The 26,658-nt window shown below is 40.4% G+C and overlaps 1 protein-coding gene across 1 annotated transcript in view; it reads left to right on the top strand.

Moving 5' to 3' along the window:
- The first annotated feature begins 1,993 nt into the window (after positions 1–1,993).
- HFM1 (helicase for meiosis 1) overlaps positions 1,994–26,658 on the top strand; it is a 71,544-nt gene continuing 46,879 nt past the window's right edge. Inside the window, exons 1-12 of the mRNA XM_044432245.1 lie at positions 1,994–2,088; positions 3,223–3,427; positions 4,727–4,804; positions 5,483–5,644; positions 7,981–8,181; positions 8,268–8,356; positions 10,190–10,233; positions 10,324–10,425; positions 13,042–13,187; positions 15,768–15,862; positions 23,617–23,750; positions 26,208–26,255. Of these exons, the coding sequence (XP_044288180.1) occupies positions 1,994–2,088; positions 3,223–3,427; positions 4,727–4,804; positions 5,483–5,644; positions 7,981–8,181; positions 8,268–8,356; positions 10,190–10,233; positions 10,324–10,425; positions 13,042–13,187; positions 15,768–15,862; positions 23,617–23,750; positions 26,208–26,255 (1,399 nt within the window). The remainder of the gene's footprint in view (positions 2,089–3,222; positions 3,428–4,726; positions 4,805–5,482; positions 5,645–7,980; positions 8,182–8,267; positions 8,357–10,189; positions 10,234–10,323; positions 10,426–13,041; positions 13,188–15,767; positions 15,863–23,616; positions 23,751–26,207; positions 26,256–26,658) is intronic.

Raw genomic sequence — 26,658 nt, 5'->3', positions numbered from 1 at the left:
TTTTATCCTCAAAATAATGGGAAAACTTCTCACAGCAGACTGCTGAGGGGTCAATAGGTTCTTTTTGGGTGGCAGTGTTTAAAAGACTCCAGGTCTGGACTCTGAAGGACAGGAAACCTGGTCCAGGGGGTGTCCAGATCCAGGTGGCATGACATGAGCAGATTAGTTATTGGATTTGTTTAGCTGTTCTCATGATTTATACTGCAATTTATACCATTATTCAAAAAGAGCTTGATATATACCAGAGATGGGGAAACTTTCAGTTCAAGGACTGAACTGAATTTTGGAAAAGCTCTCAGAAGCTTCATTCTGGTGGTAGATGAGGCCAATACATCCAGCATGCTGTATCTTAAAGATTCTACTCTCAATAACTAAACCTTTCAGTTTTCTGAAAAGGGTAGGAAATACATTTTGAGAGGCATTTTAACCCTTTGGAATGGGAGAAAAGAATGGCACAGAAGCTGGACTCAAGGAGAGTTGTACGGATCCCAGACCTGAAGTTTCCCACCCCTGCTGCAAACCTTTTAAAGAGGATGATGTTATTTTGATAACAGAGTTATATATACTTAAACTGTTATGTTCCTTATAACAGAACTTTGTGCACATGGGTGCAATCCTATACCTGTGTAACTGGAAGTATAGGATTCCTGGTCATAGGCTGTCTAGGGCTGCTGAGAGTTGAAGCCCAGAGCATCTGGAGGGCACCAGACTGGTGAAGTCTTGAATAAGCCATTTTGGAGTCAATAGAACTTATTTCTGAGTAGCCATATATAAGGTTGCACACTGTGCAACTAATAATAGTGGCTGCATGGCTAGAGGACGATTACTTGGAATTTATTGTGAAAATGCTACTGAAGAACAAATTCTACTACATATTTTCATAGATTATGTGTGCTCCTTCCTTCAGTGATGGCTTTTGTGATAGCAACTCTATCACAGTCTTTGTAACATAAGTTCCTAGTTTTATCATATATTCTTTGTAATTGCTCAGTAGCAGATACTAAGGAAAAAGACTTCATCCCATTTTACTTTTTTTCTCTTGTGTAAAGTAAAAAAGTTCACATCTAATACAGAAAAAAATAATTAAAAATGTGGAAGGTTGCATCAGCTGTGATTTAGTGAAATGTGCACCTATATAGAAGTGATAAGTGTTTGCAAAATTTTCCAAGTGTTTTAGGCAAAATATATGCACTTGCTTTGTGCTCCATTTACTATTTATTATTATTTTCTAGCTTCTTTACACAGACAGGAATTTTGTGATCTGTTCACCAACTGGTTCTGGAAAAACTGTAATATTTGAGCTTGCAATTACCAGGTTGTTAATTAAAGTGCCAATGCCTTGGTCAAATGTTAAAATTATCTATTGTAAGTATGCCATATGTTGAAGAGTTGTTGTTATTATTAACAATCAAGAAGACAAATATTTCATTCATATTTTGTTAGGTAGATTGTATTATTTTTGGTTATTGGGTGTAGAATTATGGCAGCAACAATAAATGTGTGCTTACACGTTGCCAAAGGATTTATTTTTGATTTGCAATGTGTGTTGCTGTTGTGTGTCTTTACCTAGTGAGTTAGTCTCAGTGTGAAACCTGTCTGAGGTTTCAGATAAACCTCCCTGAGGCAGTATTGAGGTCCCATGCTGTTTGCTTCCTTTCTATATGACTGCACATGCAGAACTGGCCATGACAAGGATGCATGGGATTACCAACTTTATGTTTCTGTCATGATACCAACACAGTGCTGGATGACTTTTGCACTCCCTAGGTTTTACTGTCTGTCTGGGCTTTGAGACTAGAAGAAGGTGGTTGTAAGGAAATTTGCTGGGGGGTGGGGTAGAAGTTGCAGGGAAGTCCAAAAGTGTTGAGCACACCCTGCCTGCCAATCTTCTCTTAAAAACCCCTTGTCCAGTATAAGGGCTTGGCTGAAACTGGCTTCTGGTTGTCAGGTGCCAAAACAAAGGAGTTGTCCAAATAGGCTGGAGAAGTCGATCATGGCCCAAGGAGACAGAGGCATAGTTGGAACAGGGCAAAGGGCCAGTTCCAGCTTGGAAGTTGAGTACCAGAGAAAACAGTGGAGTAAAGCAAAGTGAGGCAAGGCACCAGGAGTCTGCTGTTGCTATTTGTGTGTGGGAACAACTTACAATTATAATTGTAATTATAATTACAAGCCAGCTCTGATCAGGGCTTAACCAGCCTAGATAAGAAGAGATTGGCCTGTGGCATATTTGATAGTTATTGTAATTATGTGTATCCAGCAGCCTTGTACTGCAGTGCTTAGTCAGTGCTTAGTTAGCTAAGTTTTCTGTAGAGAAGCAGAACCACAAGAGATAAGGTGCCAGTTGCTGACAACTGGGGCGTTCTAGTTAGAGACACTACACTGACATTTTATATCCTGCGTTCACTTTGTTTAGAAAAGATAAATATAGGAACTGCACCTTTGCCACTACAATATGCCATTCTGCCTTCAAAAGGTAAGATAATTCTGCTTACTCTATCCAAAGAGCTAGTAAGCTTTTATTATTTGCAAGAGGATAAAATTACAAGAATTTCATTTCTGTTTGCAAATCCTGTGAACTTGTTCTTTTCACAATCCCAGATACAAATGCAGACAGTGAGACTCTCAGAAAGTTTTTGTAATTTGAACAACTTACTTTCATGTTTTAATATTTTCATATTTCCAAAAATATGCACTTGTGCAAATGTGCATTTCTTCCTAAATCCTCATGTTCACACTTTAACCTATGGTGGAGGGAAATGTACACACGTACTTTTTCTGAATGAAAATACACACTGTTCATGATTAAATAAAATATACTTCTGTTTGAGAACCCAGATGAGGCAAAACAAACTTTGAGCAGGAATTAGAACCCCAGTGAGCTTCTGTACTGCATCTTTGCCTATTTGTATTCTAAATATTTATCTATTTATATTCCACAAAGTGAAGGTGAAAAAAAAATACAGAGCAATATGATGGGGAGGGAGCCACATTCATGGTAGAGGAAATGCCATTCTCCAAATCTTGCTGATTTCATGCCAGCTAGAGCAAATACTGGTGGTATGCTTAAAAAAAAAAACTTGCTCTTCCCTCACTGGTGGTTAGAATTGGTGTATCTTCTCAGCTTAGGTAAGCTAAGAATGCTGTTCTTAACTTGTAAGAAAAGAATGGTAGAGTTTTTGTTTTGCTTGAAAAATCTGATCATTGTACATGATATGTTCGAAGATCTGTTCAAACCTGTCTTGTTCCCCCCCCCGACTACTCTGTATTGTTTTTAGTAGCTCCAATAAAAGCTCTCTGCAGTCAGCGTTTTGATGACTGGAAAGAAAAATTTGGACCCATTGGACTCATCTGTAAGGAACTAACAGGGGATACTGCAATGGATGATTTATTTGAAATACAGCATGCCCACATAATTTTGACTACACCAGTAGGTTTCACAGTACTTAGCAGCTAACTCTGCCTCAGTTTTTAATGCAAGATACTTATAATTTCATACAATTAGTATTACTTGAGTATGTACTTATTTTTCAGTTTCTAACAGTAGGAAAGTACTGGAAAACTTCTGGATTGCTTGAAAAAAATATTACTTGCAGCAGTAAATTTGATTAGCTTTCCCTAACCTACCACCCTCCAGATGTTTTGGACTTCACCTCTCATCAACTCTTGCCAGTATGGCTCATGGTCAGGAATACTGGGCAGAGTTGTCCAGATTATTTGGAGGGTACTGGGTTGGGGAAGATTGGCTTACAATTTATCAACCTGTAAGCAGTCTCTGTTTTTGTTTCATGTAGCACTGTTTGTCAGGTTTCTCTTCTGTGCAAATTGTTATGCACATTAATAGTGTCAGCATAATCCAAATTTTACAGAAATTATACAGAAATTTGGATTACTATGACATTATTTGGAATTTGCGCTATGTTTTTTGCATAAAAATAGCTTTAACTTGTAAGAGGGACTTGTTAGAACTGTTTTCTTTTGCACATGATACTGTAAGGGCTGGAACATCGGTTGCAGTTGGGACAGGCAGAACACTGGGACCAGGGCTGGAGGCTGGTGGTGTGGTCAGCAGTCCAGGGTCAGGGTCAAAGTAGCAGGCAATCCAATATTGTATAGGAGAGAGAGAGAGCACAGTCCAGAAAAAGTCTAATGGTCTGATGTTGGGGAAACAGTCGTGTAAGGGTGGTCCAGACAAGAGTGGGCAGAAACAGGGCAGTAACAACTGGAGCAAGCAAGAACACACAGGAGCAGAACAACAGCAGACTAGGGTACACAGGATCAAACAGAAGCAAGGCAGGAACAATTGGAGCAAGCAGGAGCAGAATGGAATAAGACAGGAACAGATGCAGCAGGGCTGGAGCGGCGCTCAAGGTGTGGTGTTGCAGAAACCAGAGCACAAGAGAGTCCTGAAGACTACTTGTGTTGCTGTGGCAAAGAATCAGTGCCAGAAAGCCTTATATGCTAGTCTGCAGGACCTCCAGCTGCACTACATAATTGCTTTTCAGTTGCTCCCTGCAAGAGCCTGCAAGGCTGCTCCTGGTTCTGCAGGTACATGCAGGGTCACTCAGACCCTGGTCCTGACAGATACAGATTGATAGCTGTAGTCTAATAATAAAAACAATATGTATCACCAAGCAATATTTTCACAAAAACCCATTAAAATTAATAGAAAAACTATAATGATAGATTGTACCAATAATAATAATGATAATTTTATGTTTTCATCTAGGAAAAGTGGGATAGCATGACTAGAAAGTGGAGAGATAACTCTTTAGTTCAGCTAGTGAGACTGATCCTGATTGATGAGGTAAAGCAATAACAAATGAATCATAGCAAAATTGATTGAAAGCATAGCATAGTACTTCATATTCAACTTTATTTAATTGTATTAATTTATTGCTTATAGCCATAGTCTATTACCAATAAAACAAAGGAAGAAAAATAAAATATTTGCAAGAACAATATATAAATGAATCCATCATAACATTCTCTCAGTTCTTCTTTGCTTCATTAATAAAGCCCTTTTATGAACACTCATCAAAAGAAATATAATATTCTGTACTAAATTCTCTGCCAGTTTTGGCAAGTAACGGAACAGAAATCAAATTTCTCTCTGGACTATCTGTACAATGGGCAAAATAGAAGTGAATCAAAAAGACTATCAGTTTGCCCTACTGTGTACTCACATTTTCTCTACATTATAGAAATTCTTAAATATCTGGAATTCAGGATTGCCGATGGTATTGCCTGAAATACACTTTGTTCATGCTTGCTTTTTCTGTGGAAAAAGTGAATATCCCAAGTTACAGGATCTGCAGTGGTTTTCCTCATGCAAACCTTAAGACATGCAGCCCAGCTCTGGCAGAAATGAAAAGTTTCTTCTCTTAACATAGCTGCTCATGGTATAGGTGGTAGCTTTCACACAAAGCTATACTGTCTTATCTCCAACTCTGGTAAGTTAATCAAATCTCATATAATTCCATAGGTACATGTTGTGAAAGATGAGAGTCGAGGTGCTACTCTTGAGGTTGTGGTCAGTCGGATGAAAACTGTTCAGTCTTCTCTTTTGTGTGGCTTTGAGAATCCTGACTTAATACTTTCCATGAGATTTGTGGCAGTTTCTGCAACAATCCCAAATGCAGAAGATGTAAGAACTGTTAATGAGATTGCATTTCTAAATTTCAAAAAGTCATTTTTTCTTTTCCGCTACAGACGTATGTGTGCATGCATATACCTACCTCTGACAAAGGCAAAAAGATAAATGTTGGTATTTGTGCATTGATTTCACTGTTGTGACAGATAATTAAAAGTCAGTGTTTGATAAGCAACCATTTTTGTTATTGCCAGATTATTATTCTCCATTTACTGAACCCAACAAACTTAAACACTGGCATTCTAATTATTTGATTCCAGAACCTATTGATTAGTCCTAGCTGACTGCCAGAGTCCATGCTTTGCATGCTTCAAGTTTCAATCCCTGGTATCTCCAGGTAAAAGAAAATGGAAAATCCGCTGAAAAACAGAGCCCCTGCTGATCAAATAGACAATATTGATGCTGTCCTGAAGTGTGCCAGTGTTGATTCTTTGATCTGAAAGGAGTGAGGGTAAAGGCTTGTAAGGTGTTCCTATGCTTTTGCACAATTTTTCAAACTTTTTTTGCAGCCATTGTTTCTTCCCAAAGGTTAGCAGAGCGTCTTTTCTCACTGTGACTAGTACTAACTGCAAGTCCCATAATTTGCAGCAAGAAAGTGATGCCATGTTTGCCATTCTTGGCAAGAAGGTCTCCTCAGAGAAGATGATCTGCTGGGAGCACCAACTGCCCCTGTCTCATTCCAAAGTTTTAGCATTAGGCAAGGTAAAAGAGAGGTGGTGGTTCACAAGCTTAAGGTAAACTGTTGACAAGCAGTTCTAATCTTCCCTTTGTTCTTTGTGAAAGGTTGAACTTAGTATAATTTTTGACTGTCCCAAGCCATTCTCCATTTGGACTGTTTCTATTTATTAAAGAAGAACCAAGAAATTCAAAGGTGTGGCTATATTTTTGTTAGCATGGGGTTCTTCTTACTTTTTTGTCTAAAACTGATAGCTGTTTTCAGCAACACAGAACCTTTTGGAAGAAGATAAGCTCTAGGAGACAATGTGAAGTGCCCATGCTATGAAGGAAAATGCTGAAGAAAACTTAAGGCTCATTAAAAGTTGTCTTCATTTTTATTTTGAAAAACCATGTAAACTTGGATTTCCTTATCAGTTTTAAAAACTTCTAGTGATAGATCCAGGCCATGGGTTATTTCACACTTGGGCCATACATGCTTCTGTTGTGCCTATACACTACAAGAACCCCCCCACCCTCCTTATGGAGAACCTTCACTGTTCTGATTCCGATTCAAACAACTAAGGTGGCTCTGTTCCAATACAGGAGTTGACCCCTCCAGTAAATGTGGTGGCTTGTACTTTCTAACTTCCCAAGCATCTTGATTTTCAGGAAAGGGTAGAAAAGAACAAGGACTGAGAAGAGTCAGATCTAGCCAAAAAACTGGGAAGATCTCACTGTGAAGGGGTTGATCTATCAGCTTGCTTTCATGAACAAATATTACTTGCAGCTTTGCTTTCCCTTGACATCTCACATCTGCTAAGATAGTGTAAAGTTTAAAATGGATCAGCTTGCAGCCTCTTTGACTCAATGTCCATGATTTGTGTCTGTTATGCTTTCACGGCAGATACCTCTGAGGGGATTGTTCAGGAGACTTCCTACTTCAGACCCTCACAAAAGTACCTCCACAGTTGCACAAAACCAGCAAAAAATGAAACACTAACAAAAAATTTTTGCACACATTTGTGCAATTTAATTTTTTTAAAGGCGGTAACCAGTGACAACCCCTTCAGTTTGCTGCTTCAACACTTGGGGGTGTCAACTCAGAGACAACACAATGTGCTGTTTGTGCCCAAAATGTGCACAAACAGCACATTGCAGGGGCTGTAACTTGCTGTCAGCTCAAAGATCATGAAAAGTGATTTCTGGAAAAAGGGGACAAAAGCTGTTATGATTGAAACTTCTGTTGTATTACTACTGCTGTCATAGTATGTAAAGGAGATAAGGTGGCTTTAGCTGCCTAGTCCCCTGGGATATATTTACACGTCCTAAGTCAGTGATGGCAAACCTTTTAGAGATCGAGTGCCCACACTGCAATCCAAAACCCACTTACTTATCACAAAGTGCCAACACTGCAATAAAACCTGAATACTGAGGTTTTAGTTTAGAACCGGCACGCGTGCCATAGGTTTGCCACCACCGTCCTAAATGATCTAAATTGTGTTAACTATACCAACTATATTATTGTATATTCATAACAGAAAAGAGCACCTAAAAGTATGTGTACCTGTGGAGCTTCCATGAATTAAATGCTGCTGCTCTTGAGAAGGTATTTTCAGGAATTAAGCTCAGGTTTTCTAGCTTCAAGTCTAATGTTCTTTATTTTCTCTTTTAAGATTGCAGAATGGCTTTCAGATGGCAAGAGGCCTGCTGTATGTCTGAAAGTAGATGAAAGATACCGCCCTGTGAAGCTGCGCAAAATAGTGCTTGGATTTCCTTGCAGCAGCAACCAAACGGAATTCAAATTTGATTTAACACTTAACTACAAAGTTGCTAGTGTTATTCAAACGTATTCTGAACAAAAGCCAACTCTTGTGGTACTATGGCTTTTCCTTTGTAATTGTAATGTTCTTGTGTACATTCTGGCATTATTAATCCAAACCATGAATGTTCTTATTTACAGTTTTGTGCTACAAGGAAAGGAGTACAGCAGGCTGCTTCTGTACTAGCAAAAGATGTCAAATTTATTATGAATATAGAACAGAAACAAAGGTACGTTTTATGATACAGGCTTTCTCCTAGTATACGTTGATATTCAACAACATATGAAGTTATAAGCTATGTCCTCTTTATAAAGACCTGATATAAAATCAGTAGCACAAGAGTTTATAGCTTGTAGGTGATGGGGGTAAATAACCAATGAAATGTGAGACAATTAAATATTCTATTTAAACACCAGAAATGATTATGCTGAGGGTCACACATTTTTTCAAGCAATACTTCAGGCAATATGAATTAACAGTGGGGTGGGTCCAATACTGATCATTCACTAGTGCAGACTTCCCAACTTGGTGCTCTCCAGATGTGTTTGACTAGAACTCCTGTATTTTCTAGCCATTGTCCATGCTGATTGGGGAAGGCTGCACTAATAAAACAGAAACTAATAGAACAGATTCCCCCCACCCTTGGCAAGGCCCATATCTGCTTCAGAAGGTTGGGGGTCAGCTGTTCCAACAGTAGTAGTCCATTTGTTGGGTCCAGCACAGTGACTGTATGATTAACTTCATGTTTTTACCAGGTTCCTTGACTATTTAGACTCTGGAGTAAATCTTTCCTCTGTAATCTGCTTATGAAATGTGGCCATATGTATACATTGGCATGCACATATGTAGCATAAATCTATCAGCAACTGGGATGTGAATACCAAACATGGCCTGTCTGCACACAATTATAATAAAAGGCCATTTCTGTTAACTTTGTTCTACAAAACCACTAGTATGTAGTGCTGTAGTTTCATATTCCTTACACAAGAAATTTCTTATTATTCCTTATGTTTTACCAGTGTGCAGTCTGGAAATCTCTATCTGCTTTACAGTGTGATACCCATAAGGCCCCCAACCACCTGATAGCACAAATAGGGCCACATAGGATGTTTTGCATCCAAATGTAAACTGCAGGTGCATGTCTGAATGTGTTTCTTCTTCCAGAATGTATTATTCTGAATCCAGGCAAGTAGGCTGGCCACAGAGGTGGAGTAAAATGATTTTGTTTGTAAAGTATTTTAGGCAGCATTTTTTAAAAAAAATCAGCATGCTTCCACCTGGCCTTAAGATGACTGAACAAACTGTCATGTACAGAATAGTTCCCAGAAGGTCTACAGCAGAGTAGGAAGATGGTGATTCTGGCATGACAATATGCTGAGCTAGGAGCAGTGCCTAAACATCATGGTTATCTATTGCTATTATTACTGCTATCTGTTTTTGACCTAAAGCCTGATGGCTAACAAACAAAATATTTTCATACATACTCATTTGCTAAAGAAAATCATTTTTTACTGATGCATGTCATGAAGACAGCTAGGGAAAGGGGAGAAGAAAAAGAAGATATAATTGATTAAGAAGAGACATGGGGCAGTAAAAAGCAACAGGGAAAATCATATTCCTAACCTTTTCTGAACCTCTGAATGGAATGTTCATTTCTGATCTAAGATAATTCCCATCATTTTGAGACATTAATGCAAACTGAACTGTCAAGGATACTGCTAATTGGGCTATAGAAAATATTGCTTCCTTAGTCATGATTTTCCCAATGTATGTTTGACATGTCTTAGGGAGAAATCCCAGATTGTTATATTTGCATAACAAATTTTAATTAAAAATACATTTCTAGTCAAGCAATCCATGGCATTTGTTCTGTTCAGATAAGGTGAAAAAGTTGCAATATAGTTTGCCTTTTGAGCATATGAACTGGACACTGTCCAATTATGAAATGGTTGGTTACAATATGGTCATATGGTGGCATTCATTGAACATAGTTTGTTTTTGTAATGTATTTAATGTCTTCTTAACAACGATATTCTACTATTTTCTCTTTCCTCTTTTGAAGATTACAAAAGTCTGCAAATTCAGTAAAAGATGCCAGGCTGAGGGGTATGTAGCATGTACTAATGGGAGAAATTTTTGGTTTTGTTTGTGCAGTGAGATGATTTGATAATGTTTTGGTTTGAAATTTATTTGCAGATCTCTTGGTCTGTGGAGTAGCTTATCATCATGCTGGAATAGAGGTCTCTGATAGAAAAATTATTGAAACAGCTTTTAATGTAGGAGATATACCAGTTCTTTGTGAGTACAAAGCATTTCAGAATTTAAAATTTTGATGCAATATTGGTTCTTGGAGGGAAAGATCTCATGGTCCATAGGTGTCATCTGAGGGGCCATAGGATTTTTGACTTCTTAGTACCAAGTTCAGAGATTGCTGTCTGACCTCAGACCTGACTGTCAAAGCTCCAGTTCCCTGTCCTGTCCCCTTATTGCACCAGATGGTCTCTGGAGTCAGTGAAGTTACCTTGGTTGAAGGGGACATTTTGGGAGTGGGGAGGAGAAGACATGGGGGAGGCTAAGATACAAGGTATCCTGGGTTCTGTCTAGCCTCTTTCCCTCTGATACATTAACAGTAGATTGCCAAAAGTAGCTACCTAGTGAAAATACATAGTGGGAGGAATAGAGAGGTGAAGATTGCTACTGCCATTTATCCCAGTCTGCATTGGGTGAGTGTGAGTCCCTGAATTCAGGAACTTACACTCATTTTCATAGAACTGCATTCTAAAATTTAATAGGTTTTTATTTGCAAAAATGAACATGACCATCCTGATAATGATGTATCTTATGATTATATTAATTTAATAAGTGTTTAAGAAGTGTTAAATAACAAAAGTGAATAGTTTGATGGACTTTTAGTAAAAAGAAGTTGTTCTTTGCTAGAAAGGACAAACTTTTAATATGTTAGTTTAATAAGTATAAATAATAACAGTAATAGGTTTCTATCAAAATGAAGAGCCTCTGTAGTCTATTGTATAGGTTGGTGGGCATGACCTAGGGAGAACTAAATTCAAATTCCTGTCATTTGCTCAGTCTGATCCATCTCACAGGGATACTGTAAAAATGAAATAGGACAAGTCCACGCATGCTACCTTGGAGGATTACTATTGTGATGAATTAATTGTGCTGGTTATTACCTATAAAGCCCTAAATGGCTTGGGACCAGGATACCTAAAGGAACGCCATCTTCCTTATTTGCTCTCCTGCCCCTGAGATTGGCAGCAGAAGCCCTCCTCTGGAAACCCTCCGTGAAAGATATTAGGAGACAGAGTACCTGGAGGAGGGCCTTCTCTGCGGTGGCACCCCATCTATGGAATGTGCTCCCCAGAGAGGTCCACCTGGCGCTATCATTATATGTTTTTTGGCGCCAGGTTAAGACCTTTTTATTTAATCAATATTTTAATAAGTTTTAATATTGAATTTTATCATCATATTTTAATTGCAGCCAGAGTGAGTCATTAATTAATTTATGTTATGTTAGATATTTGTATTTTATTTGTGTAAGCCGTCCTGAGGCTTTTGCAATAGGATGGCATACAAATATCCTAAACAAATAAATAATAAATAATTGCCATAAAAAAAAGATTTCTCATGAAACCTTTAAGAATTGTTGATCTCAGTTTTCTGTTATTTTACAACAAATATATAATGTTGTCCACTTGAGATAAATGTAACATCAGTTGGATTTTCATTTTTAATTCATATGGTCATAATTAGCTAGAACGATAAGTTCTAAATGTATTCAAATTATAACCTAAGGTTTTCTGGCAGATAGTAAGTGTTGTCTCATCAGAAGGACTTGCTTTCTGCCCAAAATTCTACTGTTAAATCAACTCTGGGCTTTTAAGATTTGAGCACCAATAGTAGGCTAAGTAGGTGCACTATTGCAGCCCATGATATACACAAATGACATTGATATGATATGATACAGTACTGGTGTAAGCCTGCTTAAAATGAATGGGTTCTTATTTATTTTAAGAAAATAATATATTTTCAATGAATGGGTTCATACCTCCAGAACACTTTGCTGATTGCAGCTGTAGTCATAATCTTGTAAAAGAGAAAATATTATTTGCTGCTATATATTATTTAATTTTTAAAGTGTAGAATAAATAATGATGGGTAGTTCATATAATAATAGTGAGGTCATCTTCGAAGTGTAGAAAAAATGGTACAATTCATGGACAAGAGGAAGGCATCACCATGCTTAGAGGAATCCTGAGATTTAAAAAACTGTTAAAAAAACCTTTAAGAAATTGGCATGATCAGTGGGTATGGACTGCTGACTGATCATTGCAGGAAAAAAATGGGGTGAGAAAATAAAATGAGGTATCTTGGGAAAAGGCATGACTAATTGGCTGAAACACTAAACAGGAGTGCTCCACACTGCAAGATTTTTTGCAGGTCCCATTTGTATGCAATAAAACCAGAATAGATGTAGAATTAGGTGTAGAATAGCTATTCTGCCTCTGATCCTGAGGATAGCATATAGCCATCGTGTTATTACCCATTGATAGCCTTATCCTCTGTGAATTTGTCTAATCCCTTTTAAGGCCATCTAACCATCTCCATGCCTTCTGTTAGTAAATTCCATAGTTTACACATGTGCTAGGTGAAGAAGTATTTCCCTTTGACTGTCTCAAATCTTTGATCATTCAGCTTTATCGGATGACTCTTTATAGTATTATGAGAGGGAGAAAAACTTCACTTTAGCCACTCTTTCCACATGATACATAATTTGTTAAGCTTATGCCATATCTCCCCGGAAAAGGAGAGCGCCTAGTATACTACAGCATAATACTACATGTCTGTTGCTTTTTGAAAATAAATGTTATAAGTGAATTATTTGAATGCTTGCAGTTACTACTAGTACCCTTGCTATGGGGGTAAATCTACCAGCACACCTAGTAATTATAAAATCAACAATGCATTATGCTGGAGGAATGTTTCAGGAATACAGTGAGACTGATATTTTGCAAATGATTGGAAGAGCTGGAAGACCTCAAGTAAGTTGAATCTGTTTTTAGAAGCCATTTTGGATTGGAGTAATAAGTGCACTTGTAATGGCAAAGATGCACAAGTCTTCTGTAGTCATATATGAGTATGACTTTTTATTTGCACAGTAAAATTATTTCTGACTAATTAATACAGGCTTCCCTCCTAGAAAACTAATGAAAGTGAAGCCACAGATTTGAGTTTGCAAGCTAAATAAATAATGAGTTATTTATTGAAGAACTATCTATTAGAAGAAATAGGAAAGCTCTCATATGGTACCTCCAGATGAAGGGCTACTAGTGCTAATAATCAGAAGATAATATTCACCTACTCTGTCTTTTTTGTTCATGATGTTCTCTGGTAAATAAACGGACAGAAGAATTGGTGGGAAATCACAGGGAAGTTGCTGGTAGTTGACAATATTGTTTGGACCTTAAGAAGAGAGTGATCTTTCTCTATGAGGATCTTTCTCTATGAGGAGAACAAAAGGGATGCAAGCTAATGATAAAATAAAAAGCATTAATAATATCAAGACCAATGATAATTAAGTATATCAGAAACAGTATATCAGCCAGGGACCATTGGATGATAATGGATTTAAAGGAGGATCAGGAGACTGCAAAAAAGCTGAATAAATTATTTTCATCTGTCTTCTCAGCAAGGATACTGGGCAGATACCTGTTCCTGAGCTTAGGCATTCAGGAAGGGAGTTGGAGGAATTAAGGCAGGATGGTGATGAAAGATGAAATTCTTAACCTTACTGACAAGGTGGAAGTTAATAGACCACCAAGCCCAGATGGCAACCATCCCAGAATTCTTAAAGAACCGAAATATGAAATTGCTGACCTTCATACAAAAATATGTAACCGTCCCTATGTCTGTGTACCAGAGGACTGAAGAATGGCTAATATGATACTAATTTTAGAAGGGGATTTAAGGGTATCAAGGAAATTATGGGCCAGTTATCTTGGTGTATGTTCCGGATAAATTGGTTGAATGCTGTATTAACATAGAAACATAGCAAGTCAGAAGGGATCTCCTGGGCCATCTAGTCTGACCCCTGGCACAAGCCAGCTTTGCTCATATAATGTCCAATATATGGGTATCCAATCTATAGAAACATTAAAGCTAGAATTAGTAAGCATAAAGAAAGAGAAACCCTGCTGAAAAAGAATCATCATGGTTTCCTGCTTTACTAAACTTTTAGAGTTCTTTTGAGAGTGTCAGTACCCATATGAATGGGGAAATCTGGTAGGCATTGTTTATTTGACCTTTCAAAGGAACTTTGATAAAGATCCTTACCAAAGACTCCTGATTAAACTTAGCAGTCATGGAACAAGAGGGGAGGTCCTCTTACTTATCAGTAACTGGTTAAAGAATAGAAAGCAGATAATAGGTATAAATGGCATTTTTTCCCTGATGGAGAGGTGTAAACAATGGGGTCCCATATGGATCTGTACTAGAAACAATGCTTTTCAACTTATTCAAGATTATTCCAGATTTCATGAGAAATGAAGTGGCCGAGTTTGCTGATGGTACCAAACTGTTTGGGGCTGTTAAAACCAAAAGGGGACTGTGAAGAGTTCCAAAGTGCGCATCAAAATGCTAGATCTGGTTTAGTGTAAGCAACTGTGAATTTTTAAGTTTTTATTTTAAAGATAAAAATGTTTTAAATAATAAATAAAGTAATACACATTGGGGTAAAAAATCCCAACTTCTGGTATAAGCTGATGAGATTTGAGCTTATGGTGACTGACCAAGAGAGGGAACTTGGAGTTGTGGACAGCTTGCTGAAAATGGCAGCTCAATATGCAGCAGCTGGGTAAAAAGCAACTGCAGTATTTGGCATAATTAGGTAATTAACTGAAAATAAAACTGCCAATATCATACTTCCCTTATACAAATCTATGGAGTGACTACACTCAAAATACTGTGTACAGTTCTGGTTTCCATATCTAGAAAAGGATATTGTAGAATTAGAAAAAAGGCAACTAAAATGGTCAAGAGGCTGCAGCAACTTCACTAGGAGAAAGATGACATCTGGGATAGTTTAACTTTACAAAAAGGGAAGTACACATTTACCTTCAGGTAAGTTACTTTTGAGCAGACATGTACAGGATTGCACTGTTACTATGGCTTCATTTTCAAACACGCTTCCAGTCTTTTATTACATTTTACACTGTCTTTGAGACTATAATTTAGTTTTAATTCTATCAGCAGAGAACACCAAAGTCACTGATCATTTTTACACTCTCTTTCAAAGAAGTCATTGAGGATAAGACTGTCAAATCAGTGTCATCTAATACAGATTCAACATGTACTCCTCCTTGTTTATGTGAATCCTTTAATTGTGTAACACTTGGTCTTAATAGGTTTTGCCAATAACTGGTGACAGGGTATGAAAAACCAAGTAGGTAAGGGTAGTAATTTTTAGTATCTTAGTAAAGCTTTCCGAACTGTTTCTATTAGCTATTATTCAAGCTTTATATATAATAATAATGAATATTCTTATATTTTGTAGGGTTACCACCCAAATATCTCAAACTTAGCTGCTTTCTACTCTGTTTTAAATTCTCTTTCTCTCGCTATAGTTTGATACAACAGCCACAGCAGTAATCATGACAAGGCTAAGTACAAGAGACAAGTATGTTCAGATGTTAAATGGTGCAGATACAATAGAAAGCAGGTAACCTAAGCCATTTTTCTTTATTCTGTTGGAAACACTGTCTCTAACATGTTTGTTTATTAAAGAGAAGCTTATCTCCTGGATCATGAAGATAGGCCTGTAGGGAAGGAGAAGGTTTAAAAATATTTTATCTTCCCAGCATGTAGAAGAATACTAATCAGCAAGGCAAACAATAATCTGCACCAGTGTTTTTCCCCTGAATGCTTACTGCAATACTTGGAATAGAACAAAAGCAAGTTTGTGCTTCAGTCCTTCACATAGTTGCATATGCCTGCATTCCATGCTTGTACACAGTATTTCAGTGACTGATTTGAAAGACGTGAATTAAGATGAGGAAAACAAAGACCTGTGTCCCTTTAAACAGGAAAATAACAATCTTGGGGATATGAGGAAAAGAGGATTTAGATTAGAAAAAGCCCTGGGGAGAGAGGGTTAAGCTTCCCCTTCATCATCACTGTTATTCTTATCCAATTTGGAGCCTCCCATGACTGCTCTCAATTAAAAATTAAAACACCAGAACATCTGATCATGGATTGCCTTGAATACGCTCAGGTTTATTATTTTTTTATTTATAGGATATTTTGTACAATTCCTGTAGTATATACATGCTTTGGCAAATCAAACATTTCCCTGTTAGAATTTGCAGTAAAAATGACATTTTGTTTGTTTAAAAATTCTGATTCACCTTGACTCAGCAAAGGCAACCTGATTGTGGAAACAATTTGCCCTGTGCAGAGGTCTTTTCTGAATACACCCCTCCATTTGCATTTGGCTGCTGCTAGTTGAGAAGTTAGCTCCCTAAACCATATATGCCTCCAAAAACGTGATCAGACCATCCTTTACCCTCTGGATGTTGATGCTCTGCAGCTCCCACCATCCCTCACCCAGGGGTGGCCCAGGCATATGCGAGCGGTAGTTCAACAAGATCTGGAAGGCTGCATTTTCTTTTCCCCTGCCTTGAGAAGCTAGGTGGAATTATTGCACATAGCAACAGGCATGTGATGAACGTACCTTTGGAGAGGCTTTGCTTTAGCTTTTTAATTACATAACAATTTAAAGTTTATTCTAATGCAGTGGAAATAAGAAGCCATTAAAGGTCTGTTGGACTAATCAGCAACTAAATTTTAAGAGTATTTTAAATAGGAACTTTTCCTGTTAACAAGGCAGAAGGAACTGCCTCCTTTCATTTTTGTACTAGGAAGAGTGCACAATAGTTCTTCTTTCTTCGTCGTGGCCTCTGTGCATCACACATATGGGTGCTGTGCCTGCGCAGTGCCTATGGCCGGAAAGATTTAAAGCTTAATGGTTTTGTTGGGAACTCCGCACCCCTCCCCCCCACAGTATAAAAGGGCGGAGTGCCTGCCATTTCCTCAGTCTTTTTGCGACCGCTGTTCACTGTGCCTTGAGCCTTTTGTCTCTCAGTTTGTACACGTTTATCCAGTTGCTATTATCTTCTTAGACGTTATGATTCCAAGTTTTTTCCCTCCCTGTTAGAAGTTTTCCTTCTCAATTCCCCCTTTTTTCCCTGTTTCAAACCCCCCCCCCCAAATATTGTACCTCTTCTTACCTTGCTATCTTCTCTTTCTTCCTCGATGGCATAGCGTATGGCTTTCTGCAAGTGCTCTCACTGTGGGTCCAAAATGTGACCTACTGACCCGCACGATCTGTGACTTCTCTGTCTTGGAGAAGGGCACAGGAATGATAAATGTGGCCATTGCCAGGCCTTTACTAAGCAGGCGAGGAAAAATCCGGAGAACCGCCTACGCAAACTTTTGTGGGACCAAGCCCTGCTCCAGTCGGACCAACTGGCAGTCAAATATGCTGCTCCGTCCTCCTCTTTCAGCACACCTCCGCCCCGCCCATTGGCTGATGGTGCCCTTTTGCCGGAGGGTCAACGCTTCTCTGCATCTCCGCATAAGCAAAAGGAGAAGAGGAAGCATAGTGGATTGGACAAGTCCTCAGGCCATAAGAAGCCTAAGAAGGACAAGACAGATAAGTCGGCTCACAAACCTAAGAAACCCGACCATTCTAGGCACCATGACTCGGGTTTGTCCGCCCTGTCGATTCCGACAGCTACTTTGGTACCCACACCGACCGGCCCGGCCCTCCAGTTGGCCATGCAAGTGACCCCGCCTGGGTCTTCAAGACAGGTCACACCTTCCGTCCAGTCTTCCCCTGAGCAACGGGATGTTCCCTTGCTGGGATCAATCTCCGATGGAGAGATTCGGGACTCTCCTCCAATGGCTCGCTCACCTGCTCCCCAACCATCACTCAAGCCTTCCCCAAGGGCTGCTCCTCAGCAGATGCAATATCAACAGTGTGCCTCCGTTCGTCCCTCGGAAGAATGGGTTCAGCCACCCCATAGGCCGTCTCATCATGAGCCATGGGATGATTACCCTACGGTTACTACCCTTCGATGCGCGTTCGTACCCTTTCTCTGGTACCAAGACACACTCCTTCGACTTGGAGAGTGGCTCAGTCTAGGCATCCCACTTTGCCTATCGACTCTTCCTCTAGCCTCCTGCCTCACTACGATTTGGGCTTGGAGGACTCCGAAGTGGCTTCTTCACCAAACGTGGTAATCTCCACACAGGGTCCCAGCTCACCGGAGGAACCCTATGTAACCTTTGGGGAACTGATGGTGAAGCTTTTGAGGTCACTTGAGCTTGAGGCCCAGCACCACTTCAATCCCGATACCGACAAATTCTACAACATTGTCAAGGGCAAACAGTCTGCCGCCATCATTTTGCCGCTGAGTACTACTCTTCACCAGGCAATTATGGAGCCATGGAACTACCCCAATTAGCCTCAACCCACTTTGCGGCGATATGAGTCCATGTATCGCGTCTGTGAGCAGGATATTCTATTCCTCCTGCGTCATCCTAGACCGAACTCGATCGTCGTTGAGTCTTCTCAAGGACATGAGTCGAGGGGACACACTACTCCCCGCAAGAAAGAGGGCCGTAAGATCGAAATGTTGGCTTGCCGGATCTATGCTGCTACAGGACTTGGCCTCTGTATTTCTCATTATGAGGCCACGCTGTCTCGATACCAATATTTTCTAATGCAGAAGTTAGAAAATATCACGGCCTCACTTCCAGACCTGCAAAAAGACCTGGCCCGAATCTTCATCAAAGAGGCTATGCAGGTGACAGTCCAGCAGCTTTCCACGGCGAGACACCATGTCGATTACGACTCTAGAGCTCTTGCTGGCGCCGTAGTCCTCCGTTGCCATGCCTGGCTCCAGAATTGCAACTTCCTAGACGAGACAAAACGACAGATTGAAGACATGCCTCTCGATGGCTTAGGGCTCTTCAACGCTTGGATGGACCACAGGAGGAAGACTATCCATGAGTTGAGGGTTACAGCTTGCCGGAAGGGAGTCCCTAACCAATCTCGCCGTAAGTGGACTTGGTCTTGTCCATCCTACAAATACCAGCTGTACTTGCAATTTACGGGCCATCAGCAGTTCCAGCCCTGCCAACAGCGTGAGAAGCAACAACAACAACACTTCCAGCAGAACCGTCGTTGCCCTGACTCTGACAAACGTCAGCGTTGATGGGACAAGTGAACCTCTCCTCTCCTTCTCAACCCACCTTCCCGTCTTCCTTTTGGGGATCGGCTGTAAAGTCGACTCCCCATTTGGGATCCATCACATCTGATCAGTGGATTTTATCCATCATACAGCACGGATACAGAATTGAGTTCGATACCGTGCCCCCGCCGGGACCAATCCAATTTACTCCTCAGTCATTGGTTCTCATTGACGAAGTTCAGCAGCTTCTCTATAGAGGAGCGATTCGACAGCTTGCATGCTCTGAGGGGCTCCACGGCTTCTACTCAAGATATTTCACGGCCCCTAAACGTGATGGTGGTCTTTGTCCGATACTGGACCTACGTGGTGTCAATAGGTTCATCAAAACCAAGAAATTTTGGATGACCACCCTTCAAAATATCCTTCCATTGCTTAGGGGAGAGGATTGGTTCGCTTCTCTGGATTTGAAAGATGCTTATTTTCACATCGCCATTCACCCATCTCACAGGCGTCTTCTCTGATTCACTGTCGGTTCTGATCTGTTTGAGTACAACATCCTACCGTTTGGACTGACTACTGCCCCCTGGGTTTTTATGAAATGTATGGCCTCGGAGTATGCGCATCTTCGGCTCCAGGGCATTCAAGTGTATCCTTACCTGGATGACTGGCTGATCATTTCCCCGTCTAAGGAAGGCCTTCAGTCATCACTTCAGACTATTTGTAACCTCTTGGACAATTTGGGACTATGCATTAATCATGAGAAATCATGCCTTACTCCCTCACAGGTCATCGACTTTATTGGGGCCCGTCTCAATTCCATGTTGACGAGAGCCTTCCTTCCACAAAGTCAACAAGACAATCTGTGTTTATTGATCCATCGAATCCACATGGACAGAGCTGTTCCAGCACTCTCGGTGCAAAAATGTCTTGGCCACATGGCCACTATAGTCTCTATAGTTCCCCACGCCAGGCTACGAATGAGGCCACTCCAGTTGTGGTTCAACAGACTGTTTCAACCCCAACGAGACTCACCTCACCATCTCCTCCTCCTTCCAACCTCCGTCCTCCAGACTCTATCATGGTGGACTATGCGGCACAATCTGTCCATAGGTCTCCCATTTTGTCTGCCTCACCCAACCCTGACCCTGTTTACCGATGCCTCCCTTACTGGGTGGGGAGCCCTATGTGCCGGTCTCCGTACACAGGGCACCTGGGACCACCAGGAAACTACCAGACACATACATTACCTTGAACTCCTGGCGGTCTTCAAAGCCCTTTGATCATTCGAGAACACTGTCCGGTGACATGTTGTGCAAGTTGCCTCCGACAACATTGTTGCTGTATTCTACATAAACAAACAAGGCAGGATGAAGTCTGCCCCCATGGCCCGCCTGGCGATGCAACTGTGGGACTGGTGCATCCCCAGGGAGATCACCCTCCTTGCTGTCCACCTGGCTGGTACCAACAACGAGGAGGCCGATGCCCTCAGCAGGCAGATGTCGATGACCCACAAATGGGAACTGGATTGTCCGGCCTGCCATTGCCTCTTCCGGACATGTGGCTCTCCGGACATAGACCTGTTCGCCACTCACATGCTGGCATCGGCCCGGGATTGACAGGGGATGCTCTCATGATCCCCTGGGCGAACACAGTCTTTTATGCGTTGCCCCTGATTCCACTCATAATGAGAGTCGTAGCCAAGATCTTCTGTGATGGTGCCACTGGGATCCTGATTACCCCCTGGTGGCCCCATCAACCATGGTTCCCTACTCTTCTTCTCTGTCTATCCAGCAGCGCCTTTCTCCGCCTGCCTCTCTTACCTCATCTAATAACTCAACAGGACGGAGCTGTTCGTCACCCGGATCTTCCTTCACTCAATCTGACAGCCTGGCTTATTCGATGAACCACTGGGTCCCTTCGGTACCAGCGGATTTGGGGACTCCTACACTGGTCCGATGCCGTCCCGATACAGCTTCATCTTCCCTGATACTGGTAGACTCCTCATCGAATCCGAGCGCTCTCCATCCCGATATTCAATTCATTCTCCAGTCTGCCCTAAGACCTGCAATTCACTGGTCTTATGCGGCCAAATGGAAGCGCTTCACATCCTTTGCTGAATCCAACAGTTTTGCCACTTCTTCAGCCTCTGTTGAAAATATCCTTCAATTTCTCTTATCACTCCATCAATCTGGACTTAAGCCATCATCTTTTTATACAGCTGCAATTTCCCACTACCACGGACAGGTGCGGGGTTCTTTGGTTTTTTCTCATACCCTCATACATCGATTCCTCACGGGTTTACAGAACCTTCAACCACCACTTCATCCAGTTATCCCTACTTGGAGCCTCTTGGTTGTTCTCCAGGCACTCACCTGAGCAACTTTCAAGCCTCTGGCAACTACTGTCATGCCTGATGCCCCGACAGAGGCAGCACCCCACGAGGAGGATTTATGCTTGAGACCCTGTAGCCAAACGTCTTTCCCACAGCCTAGCTCAGGAATGGCTGAACAGATAGCCATACCTCATCCTGACCCTTTACCCATTGAGCAAACAGCCGAGCCTATGTCAGACCAAGAGAGCTCCAAGGGAAAAGACACTATGAGTTCTGCTCATAGAGAGCCTGAGCAGACTTCCCCCCTCCCTCCTGACACCGAACCTCCTGAGCATGACACAGGAGACACAGGAGGCAGAGCAGATCTTTCCCGCGTGACCCTTAGATGTTCTTTGCGCAGATTGGAGCAAAAGGAAGCTTTGTTCCACCTCAGGGGGGAAAGGTGGGGCCAAGATAGCTAGTCCCATGTGGGCTCCCTGCGAGACGTCACTAAGGAGTTAGCATCTGCCTTGTAAAGACCTTTGCAATAGAGCTTATTTGTAGTGTTGTAAATCTTGTAGATAAGTAGCAATAAAAGACTTTAGCTTTATTGCTCATGAAAGTGTGGGTTGTTTACATAGAGAGCCGTCATTCACAACAACTACCAACTTACGCTTCCTGTCTTGGAAGGCTGCTTTTCTCGTCGCGGTCACATCTGCCAGAAGGGCTAGTGAACTCTGTGCACTCCGAATAGATCCTCCTTACCTTAACTTTCATAAGGAGAAAGTTGTTCTCCGTACTGATCTGGCGTTCTTACCCGTTGTCTCCTTTTCATATTAACCAGGACATTGTCTTACCAGCCTTTTTCCCCTACACCTGCTACACCAATAGAATGGTCGTTATATTCTCTCGATATTCGTCGCTGCCTTGCCTTTTACAGGTCTCACACAGAGTCCTTCTGTAAGTCTAACCGCCTCTTTGTTAAATACTCAGACCATGATAAAGGCTCTCCTGTTGGTTCTCAGAGACTTTCGAACTGGATTGTACAGACCATCGAGCTAGCATATCAGCTCGCCAAGCTTGACTTACCTGTCACCCCAGAGGGCATTCCATGAGGGCGGTAGCCTCTTCCTCTGCCTTTGCCACTGGCATTCCGATCTAGGACATTTGCAAGGCTGCCACTTGGACTACTCCTTGCACCTTTGCCAGACATTACCGCCTTGATGTGCGTGCCAGGCACGATTGCTCCTTTGGGCGGGCAATCCTTTCTTCTGTTCTTCAGTGACGACACTGCCCGCCTCTGGGTCTGGTAAGCTTGCTAATCACCCATATGTGTGATGCACAGAGGCCACGACAAAGAAAGGGAGGTTGCTCACCTGTAACTGTCGTTCTTCGAGTGGCCAGCAGTTTTCTACAGTTTTCCCTGTAATATCTCTCGCTCCCACGAGGGGGCGAATGATCAGTCTTCAGTAGACTGAGGAAATGGCGGCACTCCACCCTTTTATACCGTGGGTGGGAGGGGTGCGGAGTTCCCACCAAAACCGTTAAGCTTTAAATCTTTCTGGCCATAGGCATTGTGCAGGCACAGCACCCATATGTGTGAATGCACAGGTGGCCACTTGAAGAACGACAGTTACAGATGAACAACTTGCCTTTTCTCATGGTGCATTTCAGTTGATGTCTTCAACCCTTTTATGGGTGAGAGAAGTTGAGTTGCGTTATGCCAGGTGTTTGTCAGAGCTTCTCTTACATTTCTGCACAGAACAGTGAATTTTGACTTTTGGAATTTGGACCCCAAACTTTCTATTGCCTGTGGCCAATTTGTTTTAAGAATAGAATATATAGCTACTGGTTGAGATTTGGTATGTCGCATTTGCTTTAACTTCATTTGCTTTCTGGTTTTCTTAGTTTGCATATGCATCTCGTTGAACACTTAAATGCTGAAATAGTGCTCCACACCATCACTGATGTGAACATAGCTTTAGAATGGATTCGATCAACTTTCCTCTACATCAGAGCTTTGAAAAATCCAGCTCAATATGGTTAGTTGGTCTTAAATTTTCTGGACTGCAGCACTTAATTAAAATATGCTACAATTTGGATGTAATAAATTCTTGCAATAAAGTGGCCCCATCTTGAAGCATAATTTAGAAATACTAAGATATAACAGAAAAGGTTGTTGGTGCCTCCTTTTTTCTTATATAGGTTTTTCTTGTCAGTGCAGATTTAAACAATGAACATTTCTAAAACCTGTTTCACACTTTCACTGCCTTTCTTTGTCTCATGTGGATAGATACCACCATCATTGCTGCTGCTTCCCTCACTTTTCTCCCTGGCAAGTTAATACTAGTTGGCAATGTGTGGATATCTTGTAATATCACCAGCTCCTTTTTGTATTAAGCTCAAAACTTCCCCTGGTGTATTTATGTGTGTATATTGCTTTCCAACTACATATTGTAGCCTGCTAGATGATTGATAAAGTTCTGTGCATGAACTGCCAAAATAGACACTTTATCAAACACTTGAAAAGTCATAATATTCTACTAGCATGCTGTATTTGGCTTGCATCTGAAGTGAAAAGGCTGAAATTATACAAAAGAGAGCTTGGGTAGAGAAAAATGGCTTCCCACTTTAAAATATTATGTCTTTAGCTCCTGTTTCATCTTGCTTTACAGTAAATTGGCCATGGTAGAGCCTATAGCTTTAAAATCCTTATTTTAGCATAGTGTTGCTTTTTCTTCATTACTGGGAATGGTGCAGGTTTTGGCTGTGCATAGCATCCCACTATAGTAATATTTTGTTGCTCAAGTCAGTATTAAGTTGTAAATCTACTTTCAAAGGAAATGCAATGTGCTTCTACTGAAAGTGGTGTGATATTTATAAAATTTTCTGTTAAATAGGTGTGCCTTTACATAGGATCAAAGAGTAGTATTAAATTTCAGAAAAGCATTTCATATTTAGTGAAATCAATCAGATCTATTTTCCAAATGCAGAGTTTCTGCTTCTGTACTGATACTGCTTGCTGTCAACACTACAGCATACGGCATTCTGGGGTGTTCAGCGCAGTAGGATCTCTTTGTATGTGGAACAGCTGCTTTTCAGAGCTGTGAAAGAAAGGAAAGAAGTGGTAAATGGAATAGTTACTTTGTTGAAATGTCTTTAAATGATAACAGTTAGTCCATTTAGCACCTTACTCCACATCTGTTTTTGCACTCACTCTTTCTTTTAAGATACATGTAAAACCATTGTTTTCATAAATTGGGAAATACAATCATAAAAGATTTTTCAAAATGAAGCCATATATTTGTTAAAGCCAATAGACTAACAGGACAAAGATTAAAATAAATATTTACTTTTTGTCTAGCTTATTTTAATAACAAGAAATGAAAATAGTTTCAGTACTGGAAAGTAAGAAATACAGAGAAATGGTCAGTGATGAAGAATGAACTAGAAAAACTAGAAATATGCTTTTCTGAACCTCAGACTGCATTGTCTCATAAATAATCAGTGTATAGGTTAACATTACATGTGATGCAAAAAAAGGTTAACTTCAGAGCTCTGATGGGAAGAGTTCCCTCTTCTAATGAGATTTGTATAGCATCCTTCAATCCATTTTTGGGTGCTAGGGCAGATGCTGTAATTTCATGTATGAGGGGCAGGCAACAGTGACTGTTTCCCTAAGCGATGAGACAGTAAAGTTGAGTGACTGGCCACACTTCAGCCAGGGCAGTTATCTGACAAAGCATTAATTTGTTGCAGCAGGTATAATATGGGCTTCACCATTGTATGAAGTGGTTATGACTGCCTGTAAAAGCAATTTGACTAGTTCTCTTTTGTTTTCCGTCTGATCTGCCTGAGCTGACACTGTCTAGATCTTAAAAGTTTCCTTGTCCTGTTATAGAAAGGAAGTCTAGCATTTTACTTTATTGGGTGGTGATCAGAGGAGATAGAAATAATGCATACAATCTTTGGTGTGTTTGTATGTTAATTGTTGTGCTTTTGCCAGTGCTGAAGGTGTCATGTATACTTTATACTTAGATCTTGGATTTATATTAATATCATGTTGAGCTAACGTAATACATACTTGCTGAAGATCTGAGATCATGGTGAAACACTCTTACTTTGCACACAAATAGAATCCATTTGCATTTTATATATTAAAGGGATTAATAACTGGCCCTTTTTGATTAGCCTCAATAGTCTGTTTTGCTTCCATTATGGTCATATGTTTACAGTAAGTACTCAATCCTGCATTCTGGGTTTTTTATTAGGTCCATAGGTATTTCAGAACAAAATTAATTATTAAATCTGTTCAGCCTTTTGTTTCTCATAGTAAGTTGCTCTCTGTATATGCTCATTCTCCATATCTGTTGACATTAAACAACAGTTTTTTTCAGCTTGTATTTGGTTAGTTAAAGAGCTATGAACTGCTATATTAGCATTTAAATATATGATTACATGTAAATGAAACTATTAAATCTAAATTTCTTTTAATGAAGGTTTTGCAACTGGATTGAACAGAGCTGGAATTGAAGCAAAACTGCAAGGTTAGATGCTTTTCAACTTTCTTGAAAACACAGATCAATGCAATTTCATTAGGTTTCATTGTTGCTACCTCATACCTGGTATTTATAAACATACAGATAGTATTGATTTTGTCCAACGTTCAGGTAATAACTAAGCTGCTATAACTTGGTTATAATGAAACCCAAAACTAATTTACCTTTGCATAGTGGCTGTTTCATTTTCTGGAGAGAGACTAAAATAATCTTTTTACGTAACTGACAAATCAACCCAAACTTCATTTTGTGGTACTCACTTCCTTTAAAATAAAACAGCAAACTCATTGAAGTCATCTTTAAAGTGGCTAAAATAGGTATCCCAGGCAACAAATCACAATAAGAGGAAGTGACCATATAAGTAAAATTGAACAGGGACTTAGTTGATTTC

The sequence above is a fragment of the Varanus komodoensis genome, unplaced genomic scaffold (assembly GCF_004798865.1).
Source record: "Varanus komodoensis strain SLA01 unplaced genomic scaffold, ASM479886v1 scaffold24, whole genome shotgun sequence".
NCBI lineage: Eukaryota > Metazoa > Chordata > Lepidosauria > Squamata > Varanidae > Varanus > Varanus komodoensis.
This window is presented reverse-complemented; position numbering and strand designations above follow the sequence as displayed.